At 32.5% G+C, this 18879-nt stretch overlaps 1 protein-coding gene across 1 annotated transcript in view; it reads left to right on the forward strand.

Moving 5' to 3' along the window:
* LOC126781190 (protein Wnt-10a) overlaps positions 1–18879 on the forward strand; it is a 36256-nt gene extending 17377 nt beyond the window's left edge. The window contains exons 3-6 of the mRNA XM_050506032.1: positions 3303–3589; positions 17440–17571; positions 18285–18406; positions 18645–18879. Of these exons, the coding sequence (XP_050361989.1) occupies positions 3303–3589; positions 17440–17571; positions 18285–18406; positions 18645–18879 (776 nt within the window). The remainder of the gene's footprint in view (positions 1–3302; positions 3590–17439; positions 17572–18284; positions 18407–18644) is intronic.

Raw genomic sequence — 18879 nt, forward strand, 5'->3', positions numbered from 1 at the left:
TGAGATGTTAGTTTTCTTGGTATTTTGCATCGTACCCTAACCAGAAGAAAAAAAATCCAAAAAACTTTTATGTATAATGATTATATTAGCTTGGTTTTACTTGTTTTTTTTGGTAAGGAATGGTTAATATCTCATACGGCGACAATGTCTATGGGCGGTGGAGATCACACACCATAAGGCTCATCTGCCCTGTATAATATATTAAAAAAATAGAATAGATCAAGAGTCAATGCGCCACCAACCTTGGGAAATATGTGCCTGTATTTACACTGCTCCACTCACCATTCAAACCGAAATACAACAATACAAAGTATTGCTGTTTGACGGTAGATTACTATAGTATGTCGCAAATATGCTTTTTAGTAACCAATATTGTGAAGTAAAACAACAAGCACGAACGAGTCGATAAAACCCAACCTTATTAAGAAACAATGTCTCTTGGGATAAATATATTCTATTACACTATTAAGGATCTTGTAAATATAAAAACATGTTTTTTATTATATTAAATTAAACGGTGATAAATAATTGAATATGTCGAATAATTCAATCATTTGTTTCAAATAGTAGCGACAACACATAAAGTTTCAATTCACACTGGAATACATCACATTTACTTTACGATTATAACACACAGACATATTATCCTTCAACGAGCGGTATAAACAAGCAATTAAATTATCACACAATAAAGACACGCCGATCAATACGGTCACGCAATTGTATTAAGACAAATAAATTGAGATTAAATACATGTCATTGGGAATCATCAAAGATTTGCAAATAATTTTCCATGAGAAAAGAACGATGACGACCAAGCTAAGCAATTCTACAAAGGAAATTTTGAAAATATTTCATCCTCGAGGATCTCTTAAAGCGGTAAATACTCGCTACGTGAGAAGTAAATTACGGAACTTCAATTATCTGCTAGCGAATCATTATATTTTGAGCATATTGTAAGCCTAAATCCCTTTGTATTTACCAGTAAGTCGAAAAATTAAACCTCCGAATCCACGCGAACTTAATTCGTCACAGGCTATGGTCTCGTAGCGTATAATATGCCGTTGCCTTGGAATCATCAAACTCGAACTGGGCATATTGTAAATCGAATCGTATCTGTTCCATCGCGTCTCCAACGATCGACAAATATAAATTTGTCACCGGTCACTGGAAAAAGCCGGGCAAGTTTATAAATAAACAATAACACTACCCTATTTGGACTGTACACCGTAACATTCGTCCGACTGTAGTCAATTCCAATTGATAGTGTAGCGGGTCGTTTATATGGAACGACTTATTGGCTAGCTTTAATGATTTAGGACTGATATAATATAAACTATCACTAGTTTAAATCTCGACCGATTTGGTTGTTAAGTGCAAGTCCATACGATCGGCTTATATCAGTTAATAATTTAAATAAGGAACTAAATTCTGACACAAAATAGGACCCCCTTCACTCGCTCGTTACTAAGTTCAGATTTATGTCGAAGGTTTTTGTTGATTAAAACTATGCTAATTGACTTCTTGTTAAAGTGATACATATATATAAAGGGGCCTTGCATCATGAGGACGTATTAATTCATCTGACGAACGATCAGTTCAAAGATAATGGTTGATTTATAATGATTATCATATTATTATACGTGAATCATTCTAAATCATGCGCTGCTCGCTTTTTGCGAGGTCGGTCGAACTAAACCCGAGACGGATATATTTTAAAAGTTTTATACATTTTCATGCGCTTACAAACACGCCTGGCAAAAAGTTTGGCGTTCATTTGTTTCAACTACATTTATGAATATATTGTGTCACAAATAAATGTTTACATTATATATTTTTTATAAGTCAATGTCATACCACCACGTAGATGGTACGGCTTTATGCAAGCCAGGCTGGGTACCAGTCACTCCTCACAAAATCCACTGCCAAACAGCAATACTTGTATTATTGTATTGGGTGACTTAAAGGGCGAGTAAGCCAAAGTAACTAAAGACACAAGGGACGATGGCATTGACAATGTAAGGTGGTTAAAAAAGGTCAATATATAATAATCGTATATAACAAAAAAACAAGAATAAGTCGAATAAGTTGTCACATTAAGAGATATATCAACAGACCTTTTGAATAATTGAATTATAAATAGTTTTTTTATATGATTTAAATTAAAAAAATAAAATAGTCATTATTTCAATCAACGGTATCTCCTTCTCAATTAGGCTCTGCACCCACTAATCTCTACAGATAACGTAGCAGTATTAACCACTTGCCACAATCGAATTAATTTAATCGATTCTTATTCGATTCATCGACTAAGACAGATAATATTGGGAGGGTATCGTGAGAATTTTCCACCGTATTAAAACGCTTATATTCGACAAACCAAAAATAGTTGGACAAGAAGAACTTGTATTCATTTTTAAATTAAATAATTTATATAATATAATTATTTTTAAAATAAATGGTGACTAAGAAACAAACAAAATATTGTTTATTTTTATTTAAAATCGAGCCTGATGGTAAGTGGTAACAAATATCATATTTATTAAGCACGACGGTCGAATAATTGTTATTTGCGTGGTTACCCTTTCGTGGTACGGTACACCAATACCAAAACCTTTTTATATATTAAGTCTAAAATAAATGTACCTAATTTCAGCACCCAATCAAAACACCGCTAATAAAACTTAAATGTGTACATTACAACATTGATTTATCTTCGAATATGTGACCGCGTAATTACAACACAATAATTGCCCATTGAACGAGTATAGCTTTTAAAATCGCAACGATGCCAACACGGCGATCCATTGAGTTCGATACAATGAAATAGCAGGAATAGCACATTATTAACCCAACTTACTTACAACCGAATACAATTAACTAAGTACCGGTCGCATCCGACCGAAGTCGAATGCAAATCGCTATCTTTATGGTTAAAAGATTACATTGTTCGAGGCCAATAGCTTATCTTTGCATCTCGAATGGTTCTATTTAATTTATTGCAATAAAATAGATAAATGGAGATCGCGACGTCCGCGTTCCGTAGATCGAAGCGGTGAACGAGAAAGCATAGTTGATATTATAACAGATGCATTGCTATGATAACATGCGGCAGACATCGGCAATTTCGCATTGGAATCTATAAACGTGTAATTATTTTTTTATGGGACACTTATCTTTTCATTTGATATAAAAATATTTTTTAATGTTCAATTGCAAAAAATAAATCATTTTTACATTTTATTAATTAATATAATACTTAAGTCGATATTAATTTATTTAAGTAATTAATTATTCAACAGGTTTCCGCGAAACGGCATTCCTATATGCTTTAACAGCAGCGGGAGTGGCACACTCTATTGCACGCGCCTGCGCTCAAGGTCGCCTGCTCTCTTGTGGCTGCGACCCTCTCGGGTACCGTGCCTCCCATGACCGAGGGCGAGCTCGGGCGAACAAGTGGGAATGGAGCGGTTGCTCCCATAACTTGGCATATGGTGTCGAATTCTCCAAGAAGTTCCTGGACGTTCGAGAGCAAGTTGACGATCTGCAGTCGAAGATCAACGTACATAACAACAATGCTGGGAGATCTGTAAGTGAAAATATTAAAATCTTAATATATATATCCATAGTATATACATTAATAAACTATAAGATAGAATATAATTATTTAAGCGAAATCGCTCGAGGACCTGAAACCTGCAAAGCTACAACCTACCACTTTAGCGTATTCAATTTACAGGTGTATTTATGTCGCGTTACATTTTTTCTCTTGATATTACAACATAAGTCAACCCTCTAGTCCAGTGTTGATGCATACACGGAAGGCACTTTTTTGAAGTGTTCTGAAAAAATGCATTACCAAAAAATGCTAAAAAAATAAATGGGCATCTTCTGGGAAAATTATACTTTTATAATAAAATTTATTCTTAAAATCAAACTCAAGAAATAAGTTATAAGGCTAATTACATTAAATTATTTTATTTCAAAAGATTATTGAAGCTTCTATTAAAAAAGAACAACAACAAGAAACTCAGTAGGTTATACGAATAATATATTAATTAATTATTTAAAATTACATTTTATACAACCTGTATAAAATCATCATTTACTAACACCACCTTTTATCATTTATATATATATATATATATATATATATATATATATATATATATATATATATATATGATAAAAGGTGGTGTTATATATATATCTAATGTAAAATTTTTATCGAATAATATTCCTTGTATCATAATGTATTTTTACTAAAAGCTTTAAGCTATTATGGCATGATATAAAAATGTCTGCGGGATTTTATATTTTAAGGGGATGACTATCCTGTATCCACGTAAAAAATTATCAATAAAAATTTTGGATTCCCTACTTCTAAAGGGTTGAAAGCCACTGCTGTATTCGATGATATTCTTTAACTGAAAAAGCTACGAAAACAGCTGATATTGTTAAATCTTGCAAATTTTTATCCTTTAATAAAAAAAAACACTATTACATTACACTTTTTCCAACATACAAATGTTATGGAAATTATGAAGAATCCTCTGAACCAGCATAAAACGGGGGTTAATCTGAAGGAGTTTTTGATGTCATCAGACAGAAGGGAACGACAAAGAGTGAAATGACATCACTTGACGCTGACGACTCTTCAATGTCTTTATTAGATGCACTGCATAACATCAGTTTGATCATCGAAGGGGTGAATATGTAATGAACGTTCAAACTTTTGATGTCTCAGACAAGAATTGCCTTCATTCATAGAATGAACGAATGAAAATATTATCAGATATTTTGAATTTCGATCATTTATTCATCTTGCATTATCTTCACTAATATTATAAATGTGAAAGTGAGATTGTTTGTTTCCTACGTCTTAACTACTAAACCCATCATCATTAGATTTACCAAATGGTACCCTCTTCTACCCCTCAAAAAGTAACTAGTATTTAAAGAGTCGTAAGTTAAGTAAATGTCGATATACTTATACAGTAGAGAAGCATTATATTTGCTTATTAACTGACAAAAATCTACTACTATCGACTCGGAAGGAAATACTTCATCTTATTAGTAGAAGGAGATGTAAAGCATATTGAGAACAGATATTGTTTAATATACACACTATACATGTAAATAATATATACATATAAATGGTAAAGTAAGCAAGTAGGTAGAAACAAACACATCAGTTATTTTGTCTTAATGCTCATGGCTTAAGATCTTTCAAATATGTGCTGTAGTTTTCTAACATATCAATAACTCCATTGCTCTTAATAGTTTTTTCATCAAATTCTGATCCAACTGACCATAAATGTTTCTAAGTCATATATACCTTTTGTGTTTTTTCTGAGAATATATGCAAGGCTATATTACTTGTAAAAGAAAAATAATTAGATAGAAATAATTTATAAAGGTATCTTTTAGCAAAGTGTTATTTTCTTTTCAGAATTATTTTTTAAAAGCATATAATTTATACCTAAATCTAAAGCCATTCATTCTTCGGAATCTTGGCCTCAATTTTTGGTATATAGTCATTTTTATGACATTTCTTTTTATATACCTTCCTTAAAACTCGGTTAATGCCAGAATATGTCTTTTTACTTCTTGCACTAAGATAAGATAAAAACGGGCAAAGGAAGTGAAAGTTTTTTTTTATTTTTATTTTAAATCAATTGCCTGTATTCGTCTCAATAATTTTTTTTTTTTTATAGAATAGGAAGGCGGATGAGCATATGGGCCACCTGATGGTAAGTGGTCACCAAACGCCCTTAGACATTGGCATTGTAAGAAATGTCAAACATCGCTTACATAGCCAATGCACCACCAACCTTGGGAACTAAGATTTTATGTCCCTTGTGCCTGTAATTACACTAGCTCGCTCACCCTTCACACCGGAACTGCTGTTTTGCGGTAGAATATCTGATAAGTAGATGGTACCTACCCAGACGAGCTTGCACAAAGCTCTACCACCAGTAAAAAAATAAATATTTAAACGAAATTAATAAAATTCAGAAGTATGATAAACCAAGAAATTTATATTAAAAGCTTGATAGCGTATAATAAAATTTCCCATACAAAATGGTGATCCAAACGCAACCAACCTTAGGAGCTAACATGTTATGTTCCTTGTGCCTTATTGACCTGACCCGGAATTTAAGTCTAGAACCTCGAGGTTCGCATTATTAAATATAAACTGCATATATAGCAGACTAAGCGTTGATGATGTCGTCCTCACTGATTTCGATTGTTTCATTGTATTAGATAGGCAGAAAGACAAGTGGGCCGCCTATCAGGCGGTCAACAACACCGTCTTTAGATATTAGCGCTGTAAGAAATATTAAACATTCCTTATATCGCCAATGCTCCACCACCTTGAGAGTAAGATGTTATGTCCCCTGCATCTGTGTGCACTGGCTCTTCACCCTTCAAATCGGAACATAACAATATTAAGTATTGCTTGACGGTAGAATATACGATGAGTGGATGGTACCTACCCAGACGAGCTTGCACAAAGCCCTACCACCAAGTAATCCATAATAATCTTCTTAAAATCAATAAATATTAAGATCTAAGTCTTACTACATTTTCAACTAACCAGTCTAGTAATGGTTGAATTATCGTAAATGATTTATTTTCCAATCTGATATTCCAAAAATAAAGTAAAATAATCACGAGTCCGTACAATTGACATAGTATACATATACATCAGTATTTTTTAACAAACGTACAGTTTTTTTTTTTAATTTTTTTCTAGCACTGAAAGTATATGACAAGTTTATCATGTTGCAGTACTAAAGAAATTCCTCTATTAATATTCATACACTTTGATCTGTGATTTTTGGGATAATTAACCTTTTACTTCAAGTGGGACTTTGGTATGTGTAAGGTGTTTCGAATAGCCTTTAGGGATATGAAATGAGTTAAAATACATATTTAGTTCGATTTGAAGCGCCGTAAATGGGCGTGGTATGGTAATGACCCTTGTGGGTGGTCCGTTGATGCATCGGCATAAAGTTATAACGTAAAATATAAATAGAAAACTTGCTACGCACGTAACATGACTAGCTTTTTGCCGTGAACAACGGCCCTTTTAGTTCGAATATAAATTATGGGAGTCTAATTAAAAATACATAATTATCTGTGGTAATATAATACAAGTCTCCCTTTTGTCGGTGAATTATCCATATTTTCTATGATGATCCTTACAAATATATAGTTTTAAAGCTCCTTAAGGTCACAAATATTGAAAGAAATGTACATATATCTGTCTTGTTGTACTACATATCATGAAAAGTGCCGCTTTAGTTTTTTGCTAATTGTTTATTTACGAAGCAATATTATATGCATTTAACTACTTTGAATGCATACCATAATGCGGGACAACAAATGTAAAATTCATGTATGACGTGACAAAAAAGCCTGGACCTTGTAAAATAAAAATAATTATTATTAAAAGTGATACAATAATAAAATATTCCATATGTGTAAAACGTGCTCAGATATTGTAAAACGTCTTGTATGTTACCGATAAAAAATAGGCAAATGGTGGTCGGACCATATATAATATAGGTTTCTACCACGTAAATGAATATACTTATTTTAATATATCTTGTGTTGTACAACTGCAAGTTTGTTCCTCACATTTATTTCATGCAGCTGTTGTAATGAATGATATCGTACTGAACGATTTTGGTCATGCGGCCACTCCTTAAGTCTAAGTTAGGTATTCTAAGTCTAAGTTAGTAGCTAACTTCAGGACTAATCTTTCACTCTGGTAATCTGAATCTATGGCAAATCCAACACGACCAGGTCAGGAGCAGGACTAACGGTTTACGTGTCAGGTTTCGCGAAGGTACTGAGAATTCGTTGACAAAATAAGCCTTATTTTATTGGGCTGACCCGCGAGATTTTGTTCTGGAACCTTTTAAGCTACTAGGTCTCTAATGTAGGAAATTTATATGAAATTACTAGGTCTAATGTAGGAAAAGTTATTAAGGTTGCTATTGTACGGAATCCTACACATTATGGTCAGAGCGAAAACAATATGGAACTTTGCATAAAATCGACTAGAACTAGTAGTACAACTAGAAATATTTTTAATACATCTATTTGCGTCCTCTAGACATATGATTCATATTTATATAATTCAATTAAAACAGGATCAGGAGGTCAAAGACATATGATTAATATTTATATAATTCAATTAAAACAGGATTAACTTACATACAGCAGTCTAAGATGAAGCTAGCTTATCTAGAAGATGCCTGTTCACTCTTATAGTGTGCAGGAAGTACAGAGCGTGCAATTGCCCGATAAGAAGAAAACCACAGGACAGGTTTTAGTGTACACATGTAGTGTCGAAAAAATATCAGCCAATTTAAGTTTTTTTTATTTGTAATACGGGCTGGCAAATAGGCAGTCTGAATTGTTCACCGTCGCCTATAAACATTGACGCTGTAAGAAATATCTAGTGTGGGCAATTTATTTATTTACTCTTAATATCACAACATATATAAGCGAAAGATTATTAGTCTCACAAAGTCCACAAATGAACGTCAGGACAAAAATAAAGTTAGACAATTACCCTTACTTGAGTAAGCATTACTTTATAAGAAAGATATACTTATTAACTATTAATACAAAATAATTGTTTATTTATTTATAAATAAACGAAAGTATTCCGTGCCTATAAATTTGCAATAATAAATAAAGATTTAAGGAGTCAACCGTACTAATACTATCCACTGTTATGACTGTGTGGCCGTCACATAAATATGTCAGGGATTGATTTGTCAGCTTACAAATCTACCGTCGGACTATCATCGTCGACCGACAGCTAAGCCAAAATACTTGCTCTGCGGTACCGGATTACTTTGAATTATTTAATAGGCCTTCCGCCTAATAATAAAAATGTCATAGGGATCTTAAACACGACATCACCATCTCCGACTTGCGTTCAAAACACTTATAACAAAAGAAATATCACCCTAAAGTCAATGACGTAAGAGCTATTGTTCCTTTTAATGAATGATAGGCACGTTTGGTATTATTATATGTCCTGTCCGTAACAAAATCTGACGTTAAAGCCGCATACCATGTCTCGTGCTTAGTTATTAGGATTTACGATTAATTCAATTTAATTTAAGTTGGATAGTTTTTTATAATACAAACAAAAATGTTAGTACAAATTGTTTTATTTGTTATTCGTTTATAGAAGTTAATTATATGGCGTCGGGTGTTTAATTTATATTGATGCTTAGTTTAAACGCGGCTAAACATTTATAGCTATGTAATTTTATTGTTATTAAGTACAACAGTATTTCGTCATATAATGCGTAAACAAAATATCATTATCATTTAAAAAAAAATTCGGCACCCAATGCAAAACCACTTTGCTTATTATGAAAACGAACGACTGCCGAGCGTTGGATGAGAAGTCGGCAAGACAGTCTAGTTTATCATTGACCATATTACATTATTTAAAATATACAAGTAGAATAATATTCTTCGTTGTACACTTAAAAATAATAAAGTTTAAGTCACCTGTGAGGAGGTTTTCATCATCACCGTCACATTTAGTTTGTTAATTTCTTTCTATGCTACCTATTTTATATTTAAGTTGATAACCTTTATGATTATAAATAACTGGCACACGAAATCTTTTGGAACACACTGTACAAAATTATTCGATACTTCTACGACATTTTAAATGATTCATACCTCTTGTAAAATAGATAAAAAAATATATTTAACAAGAAATATATAAATCAAAAAGTTATCAAGTTCTAAAAGCGTGTAAATATTTCCTGTATTTAATTAGATTATACTCATAAAGTTGCTTACAAAACGGCCACCGATGGCAACAAATTAGCTAATTTATTGTTGTCAATTAATAATGACAGCCTTTTAAACGGTAGCTAATAAACACGACATAGGCACTACATACTAATATTATAAAAAGTAAAATATTGTTTGTTAATCCGATGTAATTACACACATTATTATAGATTGATTTGAATATGAAAACTATTTGGTTGTTATAGTCATAACATTATTTTATTTAGACTAAAAGCAAAAGTAAGAATTAAAATTCAGATATTAACGTTTAATGGTATGCTTATGTTAATATGTAGAGTAATTACTAATATTATTATTCTGTTAACAAGAGTACCTACACACATCTTTAAATTGATATTATATATTAATAAAATTTATCGATTAATAAATCGTTTTTTATATAGTATCAATAATAAAAATGCTTATATTATTGATACTATATAAAATATCCTTAGTGACAATAAAAATTTTAATAAAAAGCTGCATGATTCCGGTATCTAGGAAATATAGTAGCTTTTTTAATTTATAAAAAATACATACAAACTAACGAGTATTATCTTAAACAGATATGGATGATAATTATTATTAAATAAGCGCTAAAATCTAAGAAAAATACACGTACAACAATGTGTCATTAATGAACAAATTAGTTGAATTTGCTACGTAAAACGAAAAGTGTACAACGCCGAACTACTTCATTAGTTTATTTCATATTTTACTATTAACACGTATATTATTTTGACGTTTTATGACTCCAACTGTCTCCCTCTGTGGTCGCTATTAAATAAAGTCGAAACTTGCGATTGGAATACAATGTTGCCTCTACAATATTTAATGGTCTATACTATTTTATGCGTTTTGCCGATTGCCTAGGGTTATTATTGATATATAGCTGTTGATATTAAAATACAGATAAGCATATATAATATTGTTAATTTTTAAAAGGTCATATTTGGACGTTATCTTTGGTTAAGATTTATATTTTAAACGCTCGTTTTATAATAAGAACGTTATATTGCCCAATTGTTACAAATTAAAATGTAGTTTTAGTTATTGTTACGTTATGGTCCATAGTTTTATAATATTAATTATTTTAACTAAGTGTTCATAATCCTCTTACATTGCTTCATAAGATTAGGATAACACGTTGTGAAAATTGCACAAAATATTGCAGTACGATACAGTACAGTAATAGCCTGTTAATGTCCCACTGCTGGGCTAAGTCCTCCACTCCCTTTTTGAGGAGAAGCTTATTCCATCACGCTGCTCTTATGCGGGTTGGTAGAATACACATGTGACATAATTTCAATGAAATTAAACACATGCAGGTTTCCTCAAAATTTTTTCCTTCACCGTCAAGCAAGAGATGAATTATAATCACAAATTAAGCACAAATTCAGTGGTGCTTGACCGGGCTTGAACCCACGATCATCGCTTAAGATTCACGCGTTCTAATCACTAGGCCATCTGGGCTTTTTTAATAAATCAAAATCAAAATATTGCACTATATCCCTAAAGCCGCGCCAAATCTGAAAAGCAACAATTATGCTATAATTCAAACCAACCTTACGTACATACGGGATGCACAGGTACACATTACACATACCAAAAATAAATAGCAAACACAATATAAGACTTACACTATCAACGGACAAACGCACGGCCATCTTTACATAATTATCAAAATCCGAATAACATTTTTTTATTGCATTAACTGCTTAAATATATTTTTTAAATCTTATAAGTACATTAGTTCTAACACTTTGCCATATTAGACTTTCAATGTGTTATAATCATTAAATTTTAAACTGAATTAATTCTACAATACAAAAAAAAAATATCACTATTATACTACTTTTTAAATAGTAAGTCAATAAATATAAATACATATCTCACTGGATACCTTCTCTAATTGCACCGTAATCTGGTAATAATAAATGTAACCGTGATCTATCGTACTAGAGGAACTGGTTCAATATACACTTACCCGGTGGTCCCCGACCCCACTCGAGCGTTCCATCGGCATTTTAGATTTCGTATTGTGGCCACATAATTAACAGCATCCCAGAGATCTGTTATACACGCTCGGTTATAATAACCCCTGATGATATTTTTATTAATGTCAAAATAAAGTCCGCCGCGTTTACACTGTTGCGTAACGTTAAATGTGTAACGCTCAACGGTGTATTTAATTCTTGATATATTTTGTTATATTATTATCATATCTTATAATATTAAATGATCAATTATTGGATATATATAAAAGCATTGCGTGTATCTCAGAAACCGCTCTAAGGTTTTGTCTCAAATTTTGTATTTTGATAAGTTTTTTTGTTTTTTAAATTAATCTATATATGTATCTATCCCGAAGACAATACAATTTTTCACAAATAATAATAATTTAAAAGTCATTATTGTACGAAGCTGGGTCGCTCATTTTACACATTTCACATATTTTCACATATTTTTTAGATGTACATATGATTATAAGGTCAAAAGTGTTTTCATACGGCTGTACTTGTAAGTTGATTTCGTCTATTTAATATATTATTTTTTTTTTTTTGGCAGCGTAAAGAGATTTAAAAAAAATAATATTTTAGTATATTAAGCTATATCTCAGAAATATGCAACATATTAATATACTATAACATAGTCTATATATCACCTGAAACTATAAACTAAATAAATATTATACAAAAGTACCATATCTATCGGATTAGTGGTTTTTGCGTAAAACCGAAAAAAAAAAACAAAATTATCTTATAATTTTAACATGTTATATAAATTTTATTATTTTGTTAAGGTAACGGTGTCACAGGGTCAAATTGTCTCCCTGCAGCGGGCCTATAAAAGGCCTCGCATCAACCCACACTAGAAATTAGGCACCACATTAGAGAGCCGAGGTGATAATTATGTTACAAAAAATCGATCCAATGACTGCGTATTGTTCAGTTTTCGAAGATCCTCATATTGATTTCCCTTTCTTAATTTTAATTTTTTTATTGAAATTTATTCTGTTATCGATGAAGCATTTTAATTGTCGGTAATTTACGTTGAGAATTAAAATAATATATCATTATTTGGCATCTGTAAAAATGCAGTTATTAAGCATACGACAAGTTATTATATACTTACATGATAATTTAAATCGCTTTATATTAAACTGTTCCGCTTTTTCTAGAACTATTTATGCGATCGGTCGATATGTTTTGGGAAGACTACGGTTCCATCATAGAGATGTGCTGAAACAAACAGTAACTGGTAGTTTTTCTTTGCCAAGCCCATTTCAACTGCAGGCGTTACCAATTAAAATAATACTTACTAATAAATTTTATTGGTATGATAGTTAATCAAACAACTCAGATCCAAATTCGTGTTCTCAACAGGAGTAGAACACTTTGCCGCTCGACGATTTTACAAAGATTTTGAAAAAGCGAATAACATCAACGCTTATAAATTACTTGTTAACTTTCATCTTCCACTGTTGAATAAAAATATTCATTATCAAAGAATAATTCGGTACCTATCATGTATCGCTAGACTGGTGTGAACTGAAAAATCTTTAGAGTCTAATCTTTAGTCTAGTAAATTGTTTTCATTCGCTTCTACGTATACATTTTATATAGCTGTTTGTTGTATGTTTGAACGTACCAGAAACAACCAATATATAAGAAATGTTTGCGTTATCATTTGATAATATAAACTAAAACTAATTGTTTCAATTTAACGTACTCTCTTACTTGGCACAAAGGTTGTCCATTGCCGTGCAGCGTGGAAATGCGGCCTGTGTTAATGGCAGTCATGGGATCGGGAGGACTTTTTTAAATTTGATTTAAGAAAAAAAATCATTAATCAAATTATTAATTTTATGTATGTGAAATCAAAAAATATATAAATAATCATCATATATACTAATTCAACAGGTATTTAACGTATATGACGTAATAATTAATGAATATTCTATATTTGAACAATCCAAACGTCCCCCGCATACGCGACCTCGGTACAATTTTCTACGTCTTCAGTAATGCGATATAGGTGACAATTACGTGTTAAAGGTTTTACGTGGCGATATATACCTTTACGTAATATAGAATATCATATTAGTTATATAAAGTTATATAAAGATAAAACATATATCGCTTCTGTGTTTCCAATCATAGAATCATAGAATTTTAATGAAGTAAGCCATAAATCGTATAAGATATAGATTTCATTATTCAATTATTATTAAAAAATATTCGGCCTTACTTATAAAGGTTGGTTGTAGCGGATAATTATTGATAATGCTGTCTTTTTCTTACGAATGTCAAATATATAATGACAGAAAGAGTGAAATCAGGGTTTAACTAAACAGCTTTTAATTGACATCTAAAGAAAAGCGAGTAGCGTACATACTTATATAAATTAGATAAAGTATTGCAAGTAATTCCAAAATTGATTTTTTTTTCTAACAAAAAATATTTAATATGCTGTCTTCGAATTTTGTTAAACAATTATTTTAGTTGTCATATAAAACGGATTCAATATTTTAATACTTAATTATTTGTGTAAGCTCAAGTAACGTCAAGTTAATTAAATATTGAGATATAAAACAATAATTTGTTAACTAAACCACGAGCACATCGTGTGCGGTTTTACCAATAGCTAATTTTCTCGTCGGAATAGCTACGACCGTCTTAAGCCGATTAGCGTTAGTCACTCACTAATCGTCCCACAGATTAACCTCTGATTCACGTCGAACAACTTCACTTAAATAAACGATAACATGAGTGCAAGTTTTAATTCAGCTCCTATTTTTGTTATTCAGATAAAACTGACCAGTACTTAGCTTATCATGAACACACAGGAAGAACTATATTTACGTATTGGTTAACATATATAACATTGATTTCAATTATTATAATATGGAATAACATACAAAATTGAAGAGCCGGTTGGCGTGGTTGGTAGATACTTGCTTTTCACGCCGATGGTTGTTGGTTCGATTCCAACCCAGGACAGACATTTATGTACATGAACATGTCTGTTTGTCCTGAGTCTGGGAATGGAGTCTAATTATCTATATAAGTATGTATTTACAAAAGAAAAGTAATATATGTAGTATATCAGTTGTCTGTTTTCCATAGCACAAGCTTTGTACAAGCTTAATTTGGGATCAGATGGCCGTGTGAAAAACAAAAATAAAATAAAATTATAAATCAAAAATAAAATAAAATTATAAAAATGGTATGATCGCGGTTATCCAATATAATTTATGAATTTCGATATCATATGAGAGTGACAGTTTCTATTGCAACAGTTGACAATTCAAATTACCAAGTAATTTTTTGAAAGTCAGACGTCTTAAGACGCTTTTTTGATGGTAAGTGGTCACTTACGCCCGCAGACCGTCACTGTCACATAAACCAGTTTTCACATCGTAAATGCGACTCCAATCTTGGGAGTCGCTATCTTTATTTTTTGAATGGTACCCACCAACGCAAGCGTAAAACTACCACCGGTATATAAGTATTGAATAAAAATAATCAAATTTTTTAGCTTAACACAATATAGATATTTAATGTTATAATTTTCTCATTGTATTTGAATACTATAAGATAGAGACGAAAAAACTGTAGTCAGTATTTCATATCGAGTGAAACAATTACAAATAAAAGAATTTTATACGTTGCCTGACTTCGATTTAATTGAGAATAGTTCGAAAGTTGTAATTCAGTTTATATTAATTCACATATATTACCAACCTCCCAAGTCTTATTGTTCGAGAAATACTTTTCATCCAATTGCATTTTCTTCATCCCAATCGGTTTTTAATCACGATTCACGAGCACTTCTATAGTGCTTGTAAAGCAGTTTTATTACGGTACATAATACTTACGTTCTCTTTCTTATTGTTTTAACCGAAGATTGCTTGTTCGAGCTCGGGCAAGCACCACTCATTAAGTGCTTAATTTGTGTTTATAATTCATCTCATGCTTAAAAAGTGAAAACATCGTAAGTAAGCCTACATATGTCGAAAGTAACAGGAATTGGAGCAGCGTGATGGAATAATCTCCAAAACCTTTTCCTATAATAGGAAAGAAGGCCGTAGCCCAGCAGTGGTACACTAACAGGCTCTTACTTCACTTCACGTTCTTAATCACCAAATTAACTCGAACACTTCGAATTTTTTATATGAAACCATATTCATCATTTTAATTCCAGATAGTTTATTCACAACGTCACTCTAGTTATCGTTACAAAATTCTCATAAATGTTACTTAATGTTTTCAACTATATTAAACAATATTTATGTAGTAGCTTTTAATATTAATCTAAAAAATATAGGCTCCAAATAGCGTAACACATCTTACTTTAAGTAACGGCACCTCACACATGTCTTATAAGACGCTTAAAGATTTAAATAATGATAAATTTATGATAATACTAACCTTCAGACAAAGTCACCTTTATTCTGTTATTTATAAACTCACATAACACAAAATTACATACTAGTGAACGTTTTTTAATTAGGGCTATTGTACGTAATGATACGTTAGCCTCAATCTGTCATTATTTGTCTAGTTTTTGCTACCGCGGTGTTCACCCAGTTTTTAATGACATCATATTTAGTCTGCCGCGTTAAAGCAACACGAGTTAATGCGTTAATACATCCATTAACGAGATGTAAACAAATATTTTATTTTTATAGTCGCATTTAAGCGATGAAACTTACTCATAAACAAAACGCTTTAAATACTGATAAAAAATATCGGTTTTTTTTCATGATATACTTTAAATTAAATAAGTTATTCGACTTTTGAATGGCAAATAATTCCGAAACCAAAAACACGATTAAGTTTGTATGTCTACCACCCACAGTCGCCAAAGCAATTTATTATGTAAGAAAAACGTATTGGTTTCTCAACCGTTTATTTGAGGTTCAATTTAATTTAGATAGTCGCTTGAAATGATCCTAAAGTGTTGTAGATAGCGCCACTATTAAGCTATTGAGGCGGCGCGCGGCCCGGCCGACCGCGGCCGCTTCGGGGCCCATATTAGCCCGCCGTATTTCACGAACCGCCCGCCGAGGTGAGAACATAATAAGCGGTTCGGGGCCATTTTTAATATTCCGGCTTCATTACGACGTATTACAAACGTCTTGGGTGGCGAATTCTATCGCGGGCGCTCTTAATACCACGTTATTAAGGCCTGCAGGATCGAAAGGCGGTCCAGCACACCGATTTATTTGAATTTTTGCTCCGACTCAATTTGGGAAATTGTTCGCCGGCGGCAATCGCGAAATTAAGACGTCAGAGTGATTGCAGTGAGGCGTTTAATTATGTAAATGTTATGAACTAGAGGTGGGTGGCTTAATATGCAATTGTGCCAAAGATGCGATCACGTATCTCGATAACTCGAATTTATCATTTTCGTTAGCTGTCGTTTGATAAATTTACTATTAATTATTCAATATATACATATATAATATAAGGCACGCTTATATTATATAATATAATACAATTCTTAATATAATGTGCAGTGAAGCATGCATGTATTAACGTTTAACAGTATAATATTTCATTTCTAGTAATTACAAATACATTTTTTTAGATATTAGCATCTCACATGGAGGTACGCTGTAAATGTCATGGTCTTTCCGGGAGCTGTCAATTGCGAACGTGCTGGCGGGCCGCACCAGACTTCAGGGTTGTGGCTTCGAGTATCAAACGACAATACCGAAAGGTATATTATTTTTAAAAAAAAACGCTGACTGACAAATATATGGTAACAAATGTTTATCTCTGCATATAAACATTGCTAATGTAGGAAATATTAATAACTACACTGGGTCACTCACCTTTCAATCACCTACTTATCACATATTCAACCCGCATAAAGCAATGCTTAGTAATATTGCACGCTGGTTTAAAGCGGGTGTGAGACAGCTAATACATATTTTTTACATGCCAATGTCTTAGAGCGGTGGTGACCACTTACGATCAGGTTGTCCATTTACTTTAAGCAAAAAAAATACAGTAACAGCCTGTGATTGTCCCACGGTTGGGCTAATGCCTCCACTCCTCTGCCTTTTGATGAGAAGGTTTGTAGCTTCTTTCACCATGCTGCTTCAATGCGGGTTGGTGGAATACACATGTGGCAGAATTTCAGTGAAATTAGACACATGCACGTTTCCTCACGATGTTTTCCTTCCCCGTCAAGCACGAGATGAATTATAAACACAAATTAAGCACATGAAAATTCATTGGCGCTTGCCCGAATTTGAATCCACGATTATCGGTTAAGATTTACGCGTTCTATCACTGGGCCATCTCGGCTTATTACAATCAAACATCGAAGATTTCAAAGGACCGAAATGTATAAGAAATTGTGTATACACAATATTTATTTTTTTATATTGTATACAGCTTCAAAGTCTTATTCATGCAATGTGATAGGCACTCATCGTGGCCCAAGAAGAGTTAAACAACGATCCGTCAGTACTTCGCGGTCGACCGCGAGGTAGAAGGCGAAGTCGAGCGAGACCAGCGCCGAAGACAAGCTTGCTGTTCTTAGAAAAGTACGTATTACGCAATAATAATTATAGTGCTTTATTTTATTATTTATAAATAAATACAAGTATTTATATTTGTTTTCGTTTAAAAGCTTACTAAGAATACCACTAAATGACAATGAAATAGAATGGTTCCACGATACTATGACGTGTTTAGTTAAGTCGAACTTTGAAAAAAAAGATTCAAATGAAAAGTTTCCATATAAAGATACATTTTAATAATAAAATACGTCTTTGTCTATAGATCACCTAGTTTTTGCGAAGTAGATACAAAAATGGACTGCGCTGGTACATCAGGACGCGTATGCCGCATCGGCAGGACGTCCCGGACTGGTTCATGCGACTTACTGTGCTGCGGGCGAGGGCACGCACTCATTAGGAAGTCCAGCATCAAACCTTGCAACTGCACCTTCCACTGGTGCTGCAGAGTCGACTGTCAGAAGTGCCAGGACGACAAATGGGTTGCCATATGCAAATAA

The sequence above is a fragment of the Nymphalis io genome, chromosome 3 (assembly GCF_905147045.1).
Source record: "Nymphalis io chromosome 3, ilAglIoxx1.1, whole genome shotgun sequence".
Classification (NCBI taxonomy): Eukaryota; Metazoa; Arthropoda; class Insecta; order Lepidoptera; family Nymphalidae; genus Nymphalis; species Nymphalis io.